General features: G+C 41.5%; 2 protein-coding genes across 2 annotated transcripts; both read left to right on the top strand.

The window, feature by feature from the left end:
- Nucleotides 1–113: 113 nt before the first annotated feature.
- On the top strand, nucleotides 114–2,690 carry cbx8a (chromobox homolog 8a (Pc class homolog, Drosophila)). Its single transcript, XM_047038934.1, has 5 exons — nucleotides 114–269; nucleotides 395–438; nucleotides 855–920; nucleotides 1,043–1,109; nucleotides 1,626–2,690. Exons 1-5 carry the CDS (start codon nucleotides 129–131, stop codon nucleotides 2,478–2,480), a joined length of 1,173 nt encoding a protein of 390 aa, XP_046894890.1. The 5' UTR covers nucleotides 114–128; the 3' UTR covers nucleotides 2,481–2,690.
- Nucleotides 2,691–9,984: 7,294 nt separating this feature from the next.
- On the top strand, nucleotides 9,985–14,536 carry LOC124479833 (meteorin-like protein). The gene is made up of 4 exons (XM_047038752.1): nucleotides 9,985–10,186; nucleotides 10,699–11,096; nucleotides 12,328–12,387; nucleotides 13,967–14,536. The coding sequence occupies exons 1-4, from the start codon at nucleotides 10,083–10,085 to the stop codon at nucleotides 14,302–14,304; spliced, it is 900 nt and encodes a 299-aa protein (XP_046894708.1). The 5' UTR covers nucleotides 9,985–10,082; the 3' UTR covers nucleotides 14,305–14,536.
- Nucleotides 14,537–17,508: the final 2,972 nt, after the last annotated feature.

Here is a 17,508-nt window from a genome sequence, read left to right as displayed (position 1 = left end):
GCGACCCCCTTTAGCAACTCAGAGCACGTAGCAACAGCTGAGTAACTGTGCTCAACCAGACAAGGTCCCAGCGACTGCGTGCCTGGCAACAGAAAGAACGTGATGACGTATTCGTTGGTCTGCGTATTATGGGATGTGTGGAATTAAACAGCGAGAGCAGTGGAAAGAAAAAAATATATATAAACGACATTGAAGTAAACATGGAGCTGTCGGCTGTTGGGGAGAGAGTCTTCGCTGCCGAGTCCATCATTAAACGACGTATACGACGGGTATGTAGCTCATTTTTCTACACACATCCGTGTTTCTTCGTATAGCGCAACCATTTGTCTTAGCACATTTCACTGACATAACGTCGCCAATAAGTAATACACTGTATGTGCTGTTTTACTTGCAGGGACGATTGGAATATCTTGTGAAATGGAAGGGCTGGTCTCAGAAGTGAGTAAATTTAAACGCCGCCTTGGTTTGTCGTTCTGTAAGGCAGCAGAGCTTGAAGCTTGACATAAGCGTTTCAGTGGTTGTTAACGTTCCTTGCGGTGTGGGCTACGCGATAAGCAAGCATTTAACCCAAAGTCCATGCACGTAATGTAGCCGATAGATAGTTATGCGTAACGATTGGCTTTTGGAATCGCTTTTGCATGTAGGCCTACGGGACATGTAGGCGCAAAAGACGTCCGTTTTACTAGCAAATCATTAGCGCACCAAACGTCCGTTAGTAAAAGTCCACGACGTTTTCTGCTTAGATAATTGTTATTTATTTATTTTCAAAATTAGCCTTCAGTGCTTTTAATTGCATGAATACGCACATATTTGGGAAACCTCTTATAGGTCCGCCGTTTACTTGTTTTGGATAGGTATAGCACCTGGGAACCCGAGGAAAACATTCTCGATGCAAGGCTCTTCGCAGCATTCGAAGAGAGGTAGGCTACAGTTTTGACAGCACTGCAGGGCCCACGAAGGGCAAATTCAACTTCCAGCCCATACACTAGTTAGTCAAATGCTATTAAGTCTGTTTAGGTCTGATAACATATTTATATTACAGGGAACGCGAGAGGGAATTATTTGGGCCGAAGAAGAGAGGGCCCAAACCTGAAACATTTCTGCTGAAGGTGAGAGAATACAGTGCAAGCAGCTGGACAGTTATGCATCTGCAGTTCTGTCAAGCATTCTGACTCCTCATGCTGATTAGCTGAGGCATGAATGATTAGTCTTTTCATGACAGAAAACTACACAAATGAGAAATGTTTTCAAATGAGATGAAAGCCCACAGCTTCTGTGAGTTGTTAAGCTAACTTTTAACACAGGCTATCAATAATGCATCCATCATGGAAAACGTATTTTAAGTCTAAACATACAGATGTCTCTGAAGTGATATTAATCCCATATTAGTATGGTTACATTTATTCAACATCATATGACATGATACGCATTTTAATACAATAATAAAGCCAGCCATGACAAGGTCACAGATTGACTCTGATCAGTTTGGACCTATGCATTCTCACAAACTGTTGTGTTTCCAAACATTGTTTTCTGATGAGATCAAAATATATAACATACAATTTGGTTAACTTTCAAGTGATTTCAGAAACACAACTCTTAATTCCTGTTTTCTGTCTCTCCAGGCCAAAGCTAAAGCAAGAGTAAAGACATATGAATTCCGGAGAGAAATTCCAAGGGGTATTCAAGTTTCATACCCTGTCCCAGAGCCTGTCTTTACGCCAAGAGCTCGAGAGGGGTTAAGAGCCGTTGTCCCCACAATATTTCCTCCAAGCACTGTCAACAGAGGGGAGAGTGTGCGTGTAAGACCCTCGGGGCCTGAGAGAAGGCCTCGACTTGCCTCTCAATCCTCATTCGGGGTGGAGGAATTTGTTAATGTCCCCAAAAAAAGAGGGCCAAAGCCCAAAGTGGGCTTACATTTTGACATAAATTCTGACAGCTCTTCAACCGTACCTGCAAATAAGAGCAGGTTGGGGGAGGTGGAAGAATATGGTCTGTCGAAAACACCAAGGCATTATCCTCACGAGGAAGAAACTTCAAATAAAAGCGCTATGCAGCTAACACGAAAGTTTCAAGAAGACACAACCATCACGCAAAAAGCAAGCAGTGCGCAAAGGCAAGTGGGGACAGCATCCCACTCACGCATGAACCGAGACAACGGACACCCCCTCATGGCCGGACCTGAACATCAAAGCCACAGGACTAACAACTGCCCAGGTGCCATATCTATTCAACACCCCAAGTTGAAACACTTATCTAAGAACTATCGACACAACAGTGATTCCATAAATCAAGAACAGTCCACCGTAGTTGCCAAAATACCTGAATCAATTAATGTTGACAAGCCCTCAGAGGTGTCTTGGACCCCATGTCTGGGAAACTTAGAGAAGGTGGTGGTGACAGATGTGACAACAAACCTTTTGACAGTCACCATAAAAGAGAGCAGCACGGACCAAGGTTTTTTTAAGCCTAAAAGATGAAGTCTGTTTACATCAGTTTTTGATATAAGATCAGAGATGTATAATTGCAAGAACCTTTTGTTGGTTATTATGACTATATTTAACATATAATTATAATTTGTTACTGCCTAGAGCTATAGGCTTTCTGTATAAGCTATGTACAATAAGTATTTAATGTTAAATGTATATTGACCAAATTAAACTACCCAGTCATTTAATTGACTATAGGCCTAACTGGTAAAACTCGTTTTCCTTTCATGTTCTGCATGCTTAACATCTTGACCTTTAGGCCTTTAATGAAAGATATATAGGCGAATATCCATAAATAGCAACCATATCAACGAGTTACCCTTTTCGAAACAATTGGCTGCATTCTTGTCCTATATTGATTACGAACTCTTATTACCTACATGCTTCACAATCGGAAAAATAGGCTATAATGGTACCCAAGAGATGCCTCGCATTTCTTAACAATGATTATAAATATTTTTTTATAGTATATCTGAAAATGTTCGTCAGGAATAATCCTGATTTTTGCCCTGTAACTTCATGCTGAGTAGGCTACCCGGAAGTTTTAACAATGTAATTGGATCTTGGCGTTGGAACGTTTTCTTGGACTCCCTGCTAAGTGTGTCAAATCAAAACGGCACAGCTGTGAAAGAAACGGATATTATTTAGGTTATAGCTTCCAATATACTTCCTGCGCATTATACACCGATAAGTTAACTTTCAGGATTTAAGTCTCTAATTTTGCATGCTTTTCAGAACCGTTTTGGTTTTTAATTGAAATCTGCACTTGTTAGTCATGTGTTTGGGTAGGCTATAGCCTATGTCGGCCTACAGGCCTGCATTCAATTTTAGGGCTTAATACGACATCGATATTCCATGGAGAATTGCTGCTCGAATACCTTTTGAGGTTGCAAACGGTTAGTCCTGTAGTGAGGATCGCCATGTTACCATTGCAATGCATTGGACGACAGGCCGATCAATTAAGGCAACGCTGAAACACATAATTATCGCTTGTTAAAATCGAAACGTCAATTGAGACTTTTAAAAGTAAATGCAGTTTTCACAGTGTCACGTCAAAAAAAATACATAGCCTAACTTTACGGCTGCATCTTAAAGATAGGCTACAGGCAACTTAAGATCGTTTCACTAATTATCAATCTCATCAAATTTTGAAAACGAGATCGGCCATTACCTTCCTTTTTACTTTAGCCTATGCTGAAGCTGGCATTCATGCAGCTTGAATTTTGATTCATGGGACAAGCGCGTCATTGTGTGCCAGTTCTGTGTTACTGACGAAAGACTGGAGACTTGCCTATCTGGAAAAGTGCCAGAAACACGACTGATCAAAGGTCACAGCTGTACACAGGTGTTTATAAACAATTTGACAACAAATTGATCATTTCACCCTGTGTCGTCAAGTCTTTCACGCAGGTGCTTTTTTGCGTTTCAGATTTCAGATGTTCAGACAGACCTGAACGACATGAATAGGCCTAGTCGGCGCAGATCTTGCATGACGAAGCCTATGTCAGATATAGTTCCTCCCTTCAGTCTCCTCTTAAGCAGGTAAAATGCATGCTCTATAGGGTTTAAGTCTGGAGATTGACTTGGCCAGTCTAATACCTTCCATTTCTTGCCCCTGATGAACTCCTTTGTTGTTTTGGCAGTGTGTTTTGGGTCGTTATCTTGCTGCATGATGAAGGCTCTGCCAATCAGTTTGGTTGCATCTTTCCTTAAATTGGCAGACAAAATGTTTCTGTAGACTTCCGAGTTCATTTTGCTGCTGCCATCATGTGTTACATCCTCAATGAAGATTAATGAGCCAGTCCCAGAAGAAGCCATGCAAGCCCAAGCCATGACATTACCTCCACCGTGTTTCACAGATGAGCTTGTGTGTTTGGGATCATGAGCAGTTCCTTTCTTTCTCCAAACTTTAACCTTTCCATCACTTTGGTAAAAGTTAATCTTTGTCTCATCAGTCCATAAAACTTTGTCCCAGAATTTTTGAGGTTCATCTCTGTACTTTTTGGCAAATTCCAGCCTGGCCTTCCTATTCTTCTTGCTAATGAGTGGTTTGCATCTTCTGGTGTAGCCCTTGTACTTTTGTTCATGAAGTCTTCTGCGAACAGTAGATAGTGATACCTTCACTCCTGCCATCTGGAGGTTGTTGCTGATCTCACTAACAGTTGTTTTAGGGTCTTTCTTTACAGCTCTCACAATGTTTCTGTCATCAACTGCTGATGTTTTCCTTGGTGTACCTGTTCGACGTCTGTTACTTAGTACACCAGTAGTTTTCTTCTTCTTCAGGACATTCCAAATGGTTGTACTGGCTATGGCCAATGTTTCTGCAATGGCTCTGATTGATTTTCCATCTTCTCTAAGACTCACAATTGCTTGTTTTTCACCCAAAGACAGCGCTCTGGTTTTCATGTTGTTTACACCTCTGAATACAGTCTGCATAGACAAAACCTATCTTACCCAATCTGAACCTGAGTGTAGACATTCAGTGGTATTTATTGATTGAATAATGTATGTAAGGCTGTCGGCGTATACCCATTCAGACAGCAGATTCGGTCCCACCGGGAGGAGCCTACAAAGCCACTGCAGGGTTATTCTTTTTTCAGTTGAGTTACAAAGCATCTATTCATATTACCCTCCCAATGGAACCAGGCACTGAAGCATGCACGTGACATAAAAAGTTTAACCCCAAATCGGCCTTGTGCAATCAAAATAGGCACTGACTAAAGCACGGGTCGGTACCAACAATTTAGTCTTGTCCTCACACGAAAGAGATGAAAGAGGAATGCGAAAAAACTATACGATTGTTAGCTGAGGTAAGCCTATACATTTCGGAATCATGACAAACCAACAACTGAAAATAGATTTCAATGATCTATGTTGGTATTTGATGCACCATACGAATGTGGAGGTAAGCTACATGTTGATCAAGTTTTCAGTTAGGCCAGTTGAAATACTGAAATCCTTCAAGCCTTGCAGCCTCACCAGCAAATAGTCTACTTATACCGCAGTTGTGAAAAGATTATGCCATATGAGTGCAATTTACCCAACAAAATAGGCCATAAAAACCGCACAAGCCTTATGATCTATCTCTAGCCATACCAATGAGGTATTACACTGCAAGCCTTCCACTTCCACACAGAGTGCAAGACATCCAGACTCCCGCAAGATGTCGCCAAGGATGTCACTTTGCCTGATTGGGGCTCAGTTTGATAAATGAACGATATATCCTTCCACAGCGCCTATACGTGTAGGTTCATTAACACGATTCGATTTGTTGAAATATGAGTTTGAAACTCTTTTTATAATTGCTTAACAATATTGTATATTTAAACAATATCACACACATTGCTGCACAATGAGTGTTTTTTTGTATTTGTAGGCCCTATCTGTCGGTATTTTGACACTTAACTTGCCAGGGGTGCGTTTCCCGATAACGATGGATCGTAGCTGTTACGAGGGTTCTCTACGATGAAAATAACGATCCATCGTTATTTCTTACGTGCGTTTCCCGAACATGCTCGTAAGGAGAACTATCGTACGTATCTCTTAAGTTGCACTTAACAAGACGCTGTCCATTGTACTGAAATGTGATTCTTCTGACGCAACTTGAAGACTTTAAAATTAAAACGTTAACCAAAATATTTGACGAATTACGGTACACAAAAAAATATTTTCTGTAGCTACAGAAAACTTTACATTTATTATAGGCTACTTATTTGAGTACTTTTCAATGTGATGCTACATGAAGGTAAAGACAATAAGGTGAACGTGCAAACTATGCTGCATCTGAGTTTTACACCGGTGTTAGGACCTTGCAATCAGCGACACAGGATGCTAAATACCAATAGGAGGTATTGGAAATTAAGTGGGCTCGTCTCCAAATTGAGGTGAGGAAGCTTTTGTTTGAAGAGATGAAGTTCACAAGGCCCTCCATTTCTGTGCCTATTCTTCTGCCCAATCAACAAGGTAGTGTCACATTTAGGTTACCTTATAGCCTAAAGCATGCAATGTTTATTTAAAGTAAAATCTGAATTGTGTATTGTATCATATATTCAGTGTTGCCTGTCCAATCCTTACATGTTTACCTTATAGATCCATGTGAGGAGCAGGAGCAGGGAGAAAAAACTCCCATAAAACAACTATTTCTCAAATTACTTGTGCCTTGGTTTTTAACTCTTCTTGGTACTCCACTTTCCATAGGCATATATATATGAGTCCTATATTTACTACTTGATTGAACTACAAGGTTAAAAACAATGCATATGAATGGTATCACACATGGCATGTCCCAGCTAGCATCCTAAACAATTCAATGTACAAATACAAGCATCTCAATCCAACATGTTTACTGTCTTATTTTCTAGTGCTGACTATATCTACAATCTTGCATAGGCCAACAGCTTCCCAAGACCATGTTTGCAATCTCATAATTATCACATATTGGCCACAAATGACATTGTGACAAATGACAAACACATAAGTAATGAATACCCCATGTCTTCAACATGGAATCATTGTTTCTGACATGAATAATCAACTCTACTTTAATTGATGGTTGATCAATTATACTCATTATGAGTGTAAGATATTTCAGATGACATCATGATATCATGATGCTCCTGAACCACATAGAAGCAGACCTGCAGAGGCTAACAAGGAGGTCCTTTGCACTGACCCCTGTGACCCAACTACTGGCAGTGTTAAGGTTCTATGCCATTGGCAGTTTTCTGGAGGTTATTGGAGATGGACATGGGCTCGCCAAGGCCTCAGTGTCAAGATCTGTGCAGGCTGTCACAACTGGATTACTTTGCCACATCCCAGACCACATCTAATTCCCCATATCAGAGGGGACAAGTCTGCAGTGCAGGACTTAGGCTATCTTCAATGGCTTTTATGATTTTCGTACGAGTTTTCACTCCCTCCCAGCCCCTTCACCCTGTGTGACTTCGTAGTCAACCCTGTGGAGTCTTTCCATTTCCTGGGCGCCACCATCTCCTAACATCAGGCTCGGCTCTGCCACCAGCCTCTTCATCCACCGGGCTTGGCGTGCTACCAGCCCTATAATTCTAATAAACATCTTCAATGTTCAATTGTTGTTGTGTTATTGTACTCGTAAAAGCGTTACGTTAATGCATTTCTAGTTTCTATTGCACATTACAACAGCCATATTTCAATGTTATAGTATTTTGAATAAGACTGACATTTTTTTTTTTTAAATACCTTCATTGCATGCGCCAAACCCACTAAATCAAATTATTTTGTGTAACCTAAATTTACTTGAGGATAAACCGGATTCTGATATTTTTTCGGCAGTTAAACTTGTATGGTTCACTAAGAAATATTCCAGTTCCAGCGTAACTGGCGTAAAAAGAGAATCAGAAAAATCTTATTTTCCATCGGAAGTAACTTTCAGCATGAGTTTAATGTAGTTTTCATGGTCGGCCTACGCGTGTCTCCACTGAGTCTCTGTGCTACGATGCACTTAGCGATCTACGACTGGTCTGGAGCTCTCGTTGATCTACGACGATTTTCAAGTGCCTCTTTAGCTACGATGGTTTCGGGAAACGGCCCGTACAACTAAGATCCATCGTACGATGGACTCTACGATCAACTTAGGCTTACGATGCTTTCGGGAAACGCACCCCAGATATGTGTAATGTGAGCCTACATGCGACAACTAGATGAAGCGCAAACGCAAGAGGAGTAGGCCTATACGTCTAAACATTTTTGTATATTAATCAATTAGCCTACATTTGTGGAAATGGTCAAACCTTCCATTTACGGACATATATCCATAATTATTAATTTTCAATGGTAGTTCCAGAACAAATACTTTAATGAGGCACTCTCTTAGTCTCTGCAGTACCTAGGGTGAATACAGGTAAGGGACACTTCCAGAAAAATAGCTTTGTACGTCACCTTTGTCATGAACATATTATCAAACATGATACCTTTATGAAAAGCTTAAAGTCTCCCTTAAATTATTCATGAGGAAAAAACATGAAAGACCTAACACAGGAAGAATGACCCTTCTTTCAATCTCTGCTGACCAAACCCCAAATATTTTGATGCAATATTGGTTAAGTGGGACACCTTTCAAAGTGGGACAGCATTCTATTTAGGTAAACATTTAACACTTAACTTCTTTACACGAAATAAAAAATCTAAGGCAGCTTTTATGCACTAATACTTATTCAACATTCTCTTGATCCCTGCCCTTATCTTCTCTTTCTCGTTCCTCATCTTCCTCCCTGTAGTTTAACTGTTCTATCCTGAAATACGTTTTTAACTGTTTTACAAGAAATAAGTAAATTATAGCCTATCCCAAAGTAGTTACTATTAATAAATGCAATCATTGTTGACATATAAATTCATAATAAACACAGAAAAAAGGTACACAAACCCCCTTTAAAAGGACTATTGGCTGTCCTAGTTTACCAGTAACACTCTGTCCCACTTTGCTAACAGGTTACTGGTAAACTGGGACAGAGACAAAATGGCTGTCAATAAAAACATTCAATTATTTTAAATACATTTCAAGATTTCCTGCTACACTTTTACTTATTACCAAAATATATGTGGTAATTACAAACCCTTAACCAAGTTTTACTTTCACAATATTTGCATCATATTGCTATGTCATTTCACTTTTCATAGATTTTGGAGATCCTGCTGTTGAAAAGACACATGCCACTCCCCCAAAAGTGATATCACAAATATAGAACCCCACCAATTCAGCCCTTACCCTCAAAGGATGATCTGAGTTTTGATCAGTATTTACACATGAAGCCACAGATGATCAAGCTTTAAGTCTCCCACTTTACCCACTGTCCCACTTTACTTATTTACTCTATAATGCTAGGCTATTACATGTCTAAATGTGGATTGGAAAATTATGGACTCAGTATGCTGGATAGAAATACGTGTGCTCCAGCCTCAGGAGTTAATCTGGGGTACACTATCAGTGAAAAACATTACTGCAGAATAATACATTATTAATTTGAAAAAGGATCAATCTAAATGAGGAAAACGCTCAAGAAATCAACTATTGTGGGATACTTCATTCGATAGTGGCCTACTAAATACTCCATTAAAGCTGTTGAGAGTCTGCACGTTGGTCCCGCAAAGCAACAGATGGCCAGAGCCTTTTTCCGGATTGTCTTTAAAGAAAGCTAAGACAAAGCGACAATGAGACTTACAGCGTTAAATGGACTGTCATTCACACTGGCAAAGCCTATATTTTAAATTTGGCCGTGCACTTACCACCAGTGAATAGCTCAGTGCTTTCCAATCATTTAGGTCAAACTCACCTAAGTAACCTAATGTTTTCGTTTAGTAAAGTTTAATTTCTGAAATTATGATAGAAATCTATATATCCCAGCCTACGCTTGAAACGTTTTGTGACCTGCAACGACGACCTCGGACGCACGCGCCCAAATCAATGACAAAGGTGGTATGATGCAGTGAAAAGTCACATTCATAAGTGTCACAGCAGCGGATAGGCTCACATTCAAAGAGCCTCTCTGTTATACGAACAAGTCTGGGGATACAATTTGTGCTTGGGGATGTTTTATCACCAAGTTTACTTTGGAGATCATGTTTATGATGGTGGATATAATGTCACTAAAGCCGGTCTTTTTAGCTTTACTGTGTTTATACTGGCGACAGTGTACGGCTGACCTGTGTAACTGGAGTGGAAGGTGAGACTTTAACTTCAATGTTTCAATAGATTGAAAGATGTATTTTTATTTTCAAATTGATTCGCAGTAGAAATAGACGTGCGTATAGGCTGTGTGGAATGGGGTTTTTAGCTGGCAAAAGGCAGTCGTAAGTTGTATTACTATAGTAACCTACATGATTTCAGTTAAGACAAGAATATTTATATGTTTCAAACATAATTTTGTGTTTTATTCAAAACAGATTAAATTGTGTTTGCATCAAACATCCGATAGCCTAGCTTTTCCGTCTGAATTTCTTGACCACTTTTGGTTTGAGTTCGAAATAATCTTTGGCTATAGGTCTTTCGCTTACAAGCGAACCTATGTAGCCTAGTACCGAGTGTCCTATTTTATCTAACCAGAACTAATCTGTTAAATAACCGCTTTTCTTTGTTTATGAGTAGCCTATGCTAGATGGAGTAGTCTTAATTTGAGGCTGTTATGATTGTCCCAGACATAACAAGTGTCCCATCTCACATGTGCTCTGTATCCAGTGGTTTGGCGCGTGAAACTCACTCTCGGACGGTGCAGCAGGTGCGGCTGCGCTGCACGGAAGGGTCGGTAGAGTGGGTGTACCCGAACCAAGCTTTGAGGGTTGTCCTGGAGCCCAATCTTTCATCTTCACGCCACACAACAGTGTGCATCAAACCGTTCCGCAACTTCCGTGGCGCCAGTGTATACATCGAACGTGGTGGGGAACTGGATTTGTTGTTGGCTGATGAAGGGCGTCCGGAGCAGGTGTTCTGTTTTCGGGCAGATGGACCGCAGAAATCAGCAATTTTTCTTCAGGCCAACCTGGAAAGCGATATCAGCCGACGGCCCGTGGGCTTCAGATACGAGTTGCTTGGAAACCGGAGCACAGCGCCAAACCTGGGCAAAAGTGTGTTGCAGGGTGGGTATAATTGTGATATCATAATTATGTGTCCATCCTGTTCTAAGCTTTTGAAAGGTGTGTGACGTGGATCTTAATTTTCTACATTTGTGAAATTGTATCAAATACAGTAATTTTACTGGCTTAATCATTTACAACCTTTCATTTAAATTACTATGACACTACACATAAAACCAGTGTACCAGCCATGTAAAAGGGTACTATTGTAAAACGTTGTGAGGTATTAGGTTGTGGTGGAGGGGCTCTGAGGACTAGGTGCCAATTTCAGAGCCCAAAAAGTCAGTTCATTATTCAATTAAAGACTGACTCCAATCGCACCCGGCAGAGCTGGCAGCTGCTGGCCAGCCTGGTGTTTTGTCTGGCTGTCTGGTGTCTGCAGGGGACAAAGCAGAAAGCACAGAGTTGTGAGCAGGGAATCTGGAGGGCACTGGAGGGCACTGGCCTGAATTGAAATAGCAAATACTTTTTGGATTCCTCAGATGCCTCATCTATGTGTGTGTGTGTGTGCCTGTCTCAAAAGAATGATGTCATTCTCTTTAGCCCAGTTGTGATGTCTGTTTTTTAAATGTGTTAACTATGTGTGTGTGTGTGTGTTTGTGTGGAGTGGAAAGGGGGCTGGTGGTGGTGGTGGGGGTCTGATGTAGATTACTGGTAGCTGACTCCACCAAAGGGTCATTCAATTATGATGGTACTATGAGTGTCAGACACGGAGGTCAAGATTAATGAAAGCCTTTGATCTGTAATAAATTGTGTGGATGGAGCTGTGATGTGTCTGGCCCATCTGACCCTTGGTTTCTACTGTGGATGAATCAAGTCTGGGAGACATAGCAGGATCTTCTGGTATTCTCTTCAGTCAACGGAAAGTGTTAGCTTTTGCCAATTGCCCTTTGTGGACAAATAAAGAGGAAAGTTGAAAGTCAGATTAAAGGTCGATTCTTGCCTAGTAATCAGGTGTGTTGTAGTTGGTGGTTTGAAAGTCAGTGAAACTCCTGCAGCTAGGGAGGGAGGGTTTAAGGGACAATCTCAGGCTGAATGACAGACTGTTACGTGTGATTGTAAGATATTGGTCAGTGTATTGCATTATTAATGTAATAGTGTACAGTGACATTTAAAATTGGATAAGGGAAATGGGACTGATAGACAGACTGTGCTGCATTTTCACCTCTGTCAACCAGCATACAGTATCTCATTACCCATGATTCTACAAACCTTCTGTTCTTTTATCTTATAGCTGCCTGTCGGCCCTGCAACAACACTGAACTGCTTCTTGCCATCTGCACCAGTGACTTTGGTACGAATCTTTCATTTTATCTACCAATATCTCACTATTCCAAATTATTTCTCTTTTTCAAAATTCATATTAAAGATCCTGTAAAGTGGAATTGAAAATGAGTTGAGTGGAAATGAGTTTTAAGTTCATCACACCACAGAAGTATGTGTTGTTAACTACGCATCCAAATTAGAATGAAAAAGAAACACCGACAAGTATTTTAAATTAGGCTTTGAAATTGGGAGAAAATCAGCAGTCTTCTCTGCTTGAGACTGGGGGGGCGTGTCGCCTGAAGGAATTGAATATCCGCCCCCTTGAATTTATTGAATTTAGCAACAACAGCAACACTAGCTAAATCAATTTAAGATATCAGAACAGACCTACCTGCAGACTCTGAGTGTTTTATGTATTAATTAGCCTGGGAGTCTGAAAACTCTCCGTTGGGCTGTGACTATGGGGCGTGTTTCAACCGAACTCGTAAAACAAATGCCTCTTCGCTCAATTGGATAGACCCACAACCAATCAGAGCAACGTAATATGTTGTTTGTTGAAAACAAATTCAACCCAAGGGCTCTTTCGTTGTTGATTACGTTACTGTTGATCATCTGTCCATCATCGTATAAAGCCCTCCCTGGCAATTTCATTGGTCCGCCCAGATCCTGGTTTTATGTAGTTGTTCCCAATACGAGACCCTCCAGACCCAACTTCCTGACCAAATTGTTTTGTGGGCGGGGAGAAGTTGGGCTGGCAGCCAGGCTATGTATTAATTACTTTGTCTTTGCATCGTACCAGCTGAGTAACAGAATGCTGAAAACGGAAGAGAAACTGTTCAACGGTTTAATTCCACATTTCAGTGCGAAAGTTTTTGCGCTTTGCACATGCTTTCAGGAACATTTCACACGTATATAATGTACTGAGAAGCAAATCATGGAATTTGCTTTACAGGATCTTTAAGAAATGCCCAGATCCCTCTTCTCCCAAGGGCTGCTAATTCATGCAACAAAGACTGCATGCAAGGGAAGGGAGAAGAGGGTAGTGGAAGGGAAGGGCGTGGGGGGGTTGGATGACCTGGTTTGTTCCCAGAGAACAGCACCCGTGGCTGGACAAGATGGGGCTGAACATATGTGGGGGGCTGAGGGAACACAATGGAAGGCGCACAGGCTTATGACAGCAACAGAGCAGAAGCAATAGGCCCATTGAGTCCCAAGTCCATTTATAGCCTGACTCTTGTGCCCTAATGTCACAAATCGTCATCATGGACTTTTTGATGAGAGAAAATAGCTGGCTAATGAAAGTGTAAATGGTTGTAGAGGATGAGTGGAAGGCATGGGAGGGATTCTTGTGTGTAGAGAGTAGAGATTTGGAAGGAAGTCTGAATCTTAGTATTCTCTCACTTCCACAGCAAAATCAACAGAGCATCTATCGCTCTTTATCGTTGCCTCTTCTGGATCTTTTTCCATTCTCTGTGAAGGACCGTGTTTCATTGCACTCATAAAACTATACTCTCTTGTAAGTGGTCGTAGAAGTGTGTGATCACCTTTTTCTTGTTTCAGCACTGATCCCTCCCTGGTGACCGTTTCCTGCTTTGTTTTTGCTACAGTTGTCCGTGGCTCCATCAGAAGCGTATCCCATCACAAGGAGCGGCAGACCTCGCTGGTGGAGATCTCAGAAGGGAGGATGTTCCGCCAACGCAGTGGGGTGTTTGAACGAGAGACGGCCACCGCAGGGGCAACCAGGTCTGGGTCCTCCTGGCACGGGCACATCCACACCTTGCTAGAGTGCCATGTGAAGCCAGGGGGTGGGGAGTTCCTCTTTACAGGGTCAGAGCACTTTGGGGAAGCCTGGTTAGGCTGCGCCCCACGATACAAAGACTTCCTGTCTCTATACCACAAAGCTCGGAAGGCCCGTTTGAATCCCTGTGACTTCCCCTTGGACTGATCGTCACTTCCAGAGCCCTGCTGTCTGCTTAAAAACTATATTTACTCTAAATGGAACACAATCCCCGAAGTCTCTCCACTGTGACACCACAGGGTGACTTTGTTGACTTGCTACAACAATGCCTGTATGCCATTGCGGTGGCTCCGTGCAAAATCAGCAGGGACCGATCTGGTGTAGACCTAGGGCAGAGGTCCTGGTGGGGGTGAGAGCTACGGGTTCTCCTGAGGCTGTGCCTGCTTCACTGGGGGGCGGGGCAGGGGGGGGGGGGTGGGACACAACTTAGAGAGCCTGGGCCTTTGTCTTTCTCCCCTTACAACCCACTCCCCAGCAGCCGATAGAAGGCCGGACTGCTGCTTCTCTTTGTGCCTTCTTCTGCTCCGACTGCTGCTCACTTTAGAGCCTACGTATCAGAGTTGTCCCCGGAACAGATATAGCAATTTTTTGGATTTATGTCTCTTCATGAATAGATTTCATTTGTTTTGTAATTTTTTTTATGGATGTAGTTGATTATTTACTTATTATCTGGGTTCCAAACAGGGTAAAGATGATATTTCTGGAGCACACTATCAGTTTGTATGCTGACAAATAAAAAAATAAAATAAACATTGATCATTACATTGTGTGAAATCTTTCCGTATTTTTTACCCCTTACAAGGAATCCAAACTGTAAGGAATCCAAACTGTAATATGTGACACTTATCAAATAAAATAAGTTGAAGGGCTTGAACAGATATTGTAACAGTCTTTCCTAATAAAATAAATTAAAGGAACTGAACAGATACATTTCGAATAGAAATGAAAACATTGGGTCTAATTGGATGGAAAGTCCTGAACCCCCCCCCCCCTCACACACACCACCACCACCCCTCCATATTGATGGGCGTGGCTGTCATTGCTGTATTGTAGCAAGCCAGTGAACTGAGCAATGCAGAGTGGGGATTAACAGAAACGCTGGGTTAGTGAATAAACAGACCTGCTTTTCTTCAACCTCATGATAAATCTCTCTATCTCTCTATTCCTCCTTTATCAAACAAGTTCATGTAGAAACCAAAGCAATGTTTTCAGAAAAAAAACTGCAATGAATTATGGCAGATGATTTATATCAGTATATAACATTGTTTTACCAAATGTTCAGGTAATTAAATACTTTGGCTTGAAAACATTGCTATCCAAAATATTGCACAATGTATGCCATCAAAAGTCTAAATGCAAAACAATTAGAAACATAGCTAGGGGTAATGAAGTATATAACAGCGAAGTCTCAAGAACAAAGCATTACAGTCTTACAAACACAAGATCATTATCTGAGGCCATTGCGTCTTTTTATACATCTGGACTGCTTAGGATACAGGAATTTGTACTTCCGTTTTCCATCGTAATGCATATTCTCTTTTAGGAGGAGAATATGGTTTTGATTCAAGTGTTCAAAAAGCGTTATTTTCTTGCCATATTCTCCAATCAACCAAACCCCTGATGGAAATGAGATAGCTCTACCATTAAATGATATACAAATGTCTGTAAGATAGCCAAAGCAATGATAGGGATTAACCATTTTTCTAAAAGGGTGTGTTGCCCTTCGATCATAGCTTGGGAAATAGAATGGACAGATGTGGCTTAGGGGTTCTTGAGAGCTCCCAAAGTCTAAGGCTTAGCCCCTCCCATAAAGGAGGAACAATGAATTGACTTTTAAAGCGACTGCTTTTTCTGCCTATTCCACACTTCTCCTTGGCTGAGCAGGATTCACAAATTGCTGTGTTGAACTTTTTATTGGGACTAAATAGGTGCCAATGAAAGTGTAAATGACTGTGGGGTGAATGGGGCCCACACAATGGCCTGGTGGTGACAAGGCCCCCAGCAGACATAATGATCATTGTCACGGCTGCTGTCACCCAGAGACACCAAGGCTCATGAATCCAGCAAATTCAGTGCAATGGTGAAGTCTTCTCTTGCTATGTATCTGTTTATGTAACAGTTTTTACTCATATCTTTTAATTTCCTTCCTTCCGATTTCTTCTTCTGGACAGAAAGAATAATAAAAATGAAAAAGATCTTTGACCATTTACACATAGTAATAATTTTGTTTCATGACAAATGTCTTTGCTTCTGCTATATACACAGTCAGAATTTTTTTACAGAATATATATATGATCCTCAAACCAATACTTTATAGCGTTTTGTAATTGACCTAAATATAACAACGTTTTTAAAACTGCACCCAAAGTTTTGTCCGTTTTAAACTAGTCAAGGGGTTTCAATTCCGACCCCTCCCTCCACATTGTCCTGATGCTGGGGGCTGACCATGTCAAATTCCGCAGCTGAATATTGTCTGCTCCGCGGGCTTTTCAGCCCAAACAATTCCCACCTCTGAGAATTCCAGCAGGCTCTCATCAGGGGAACGTCCGGGGAGTCCCTGGAGGGCCGAGCTGGGAGCCCCTCGCTGGCCGTGCTTGCAGGTGTCCACCCTGGCTGAGGGGTAATTGGTTTACTTAGGCCCCAAACTGTGTTCCCATGTGGGCCGCTGCTGGGGAGAGGCCCAGGGTTACAAATGGAAACAGCAGGATCCCCTCCGTCTCTGCTTTAGTATTCAGGGGTCTGGCTATAGAGACCAGGGGCTGGAGACCCAAGAGCACAAAGCCAATGTAGAAATGGGACCAGAAATTCAAAAGATTTCCATTGGGCCTTCAGTCTTTGGCTGTATTTTTGTCAAAGCTCATAATTGGGTTATAGAGAAAGTGATTTTGTTATCTTGTTGTTTGTGTCTTTTCTGTTGATTCATAAGATAATGAGAGGAGAGTTGATTCCAAAGTTGTAGAAATTGTGTTCCTCCAACTAATACAATGGGGCCTCATGTATAAAGGATTGCGCAGCTTTCAAACCAGAAGATGGCGTACGGCCAAAACTCGAAAAGTATATGCACAGAAATAGGCACATGTATAAAACCAGTCGTACGCCAGGTGTTGCTCACCTTTCCTTTATAAATCACAACCAACGTGAGATTGACCACACGTGAATGAGCCACTGACCCGAGGGGCGGTGCGTCCCATTGGGCAGGTCGGGCAGTTGCACGGGGCCTCGGCCACCAGGGTGGCCTCGTCGTATAGTACAATTTCCTTTAATAATTAAAATAAATCACTTGTCATTGCAAACGAATGACAATTCAAATCAAGTATTTAAACACAATTATTTTATTCTATTCTTTATAGC

Source organism: Hypomesus transpacificus, chromosome 17 (genome assembly GCF_021917145.1).
Source record: "Hypomesus transpacificus isolate Combined female chromosome 17, fHypTra1, whole genome shotgun sequence".
In the NCBI taxonomy this organism is placed as follows: domain Eukaryota; kingdom Metazoa; phylum Chordata; class Actinopteri; order Osmeriformes; family Osmeridae; genus Hypomesus; species Hypomesus transpacificus.
The sequence above is the reverse complement of the archived record's forward strand: the minus strand, read 5'-3'. Positions and strand labels throughout refer to the sequence as shown.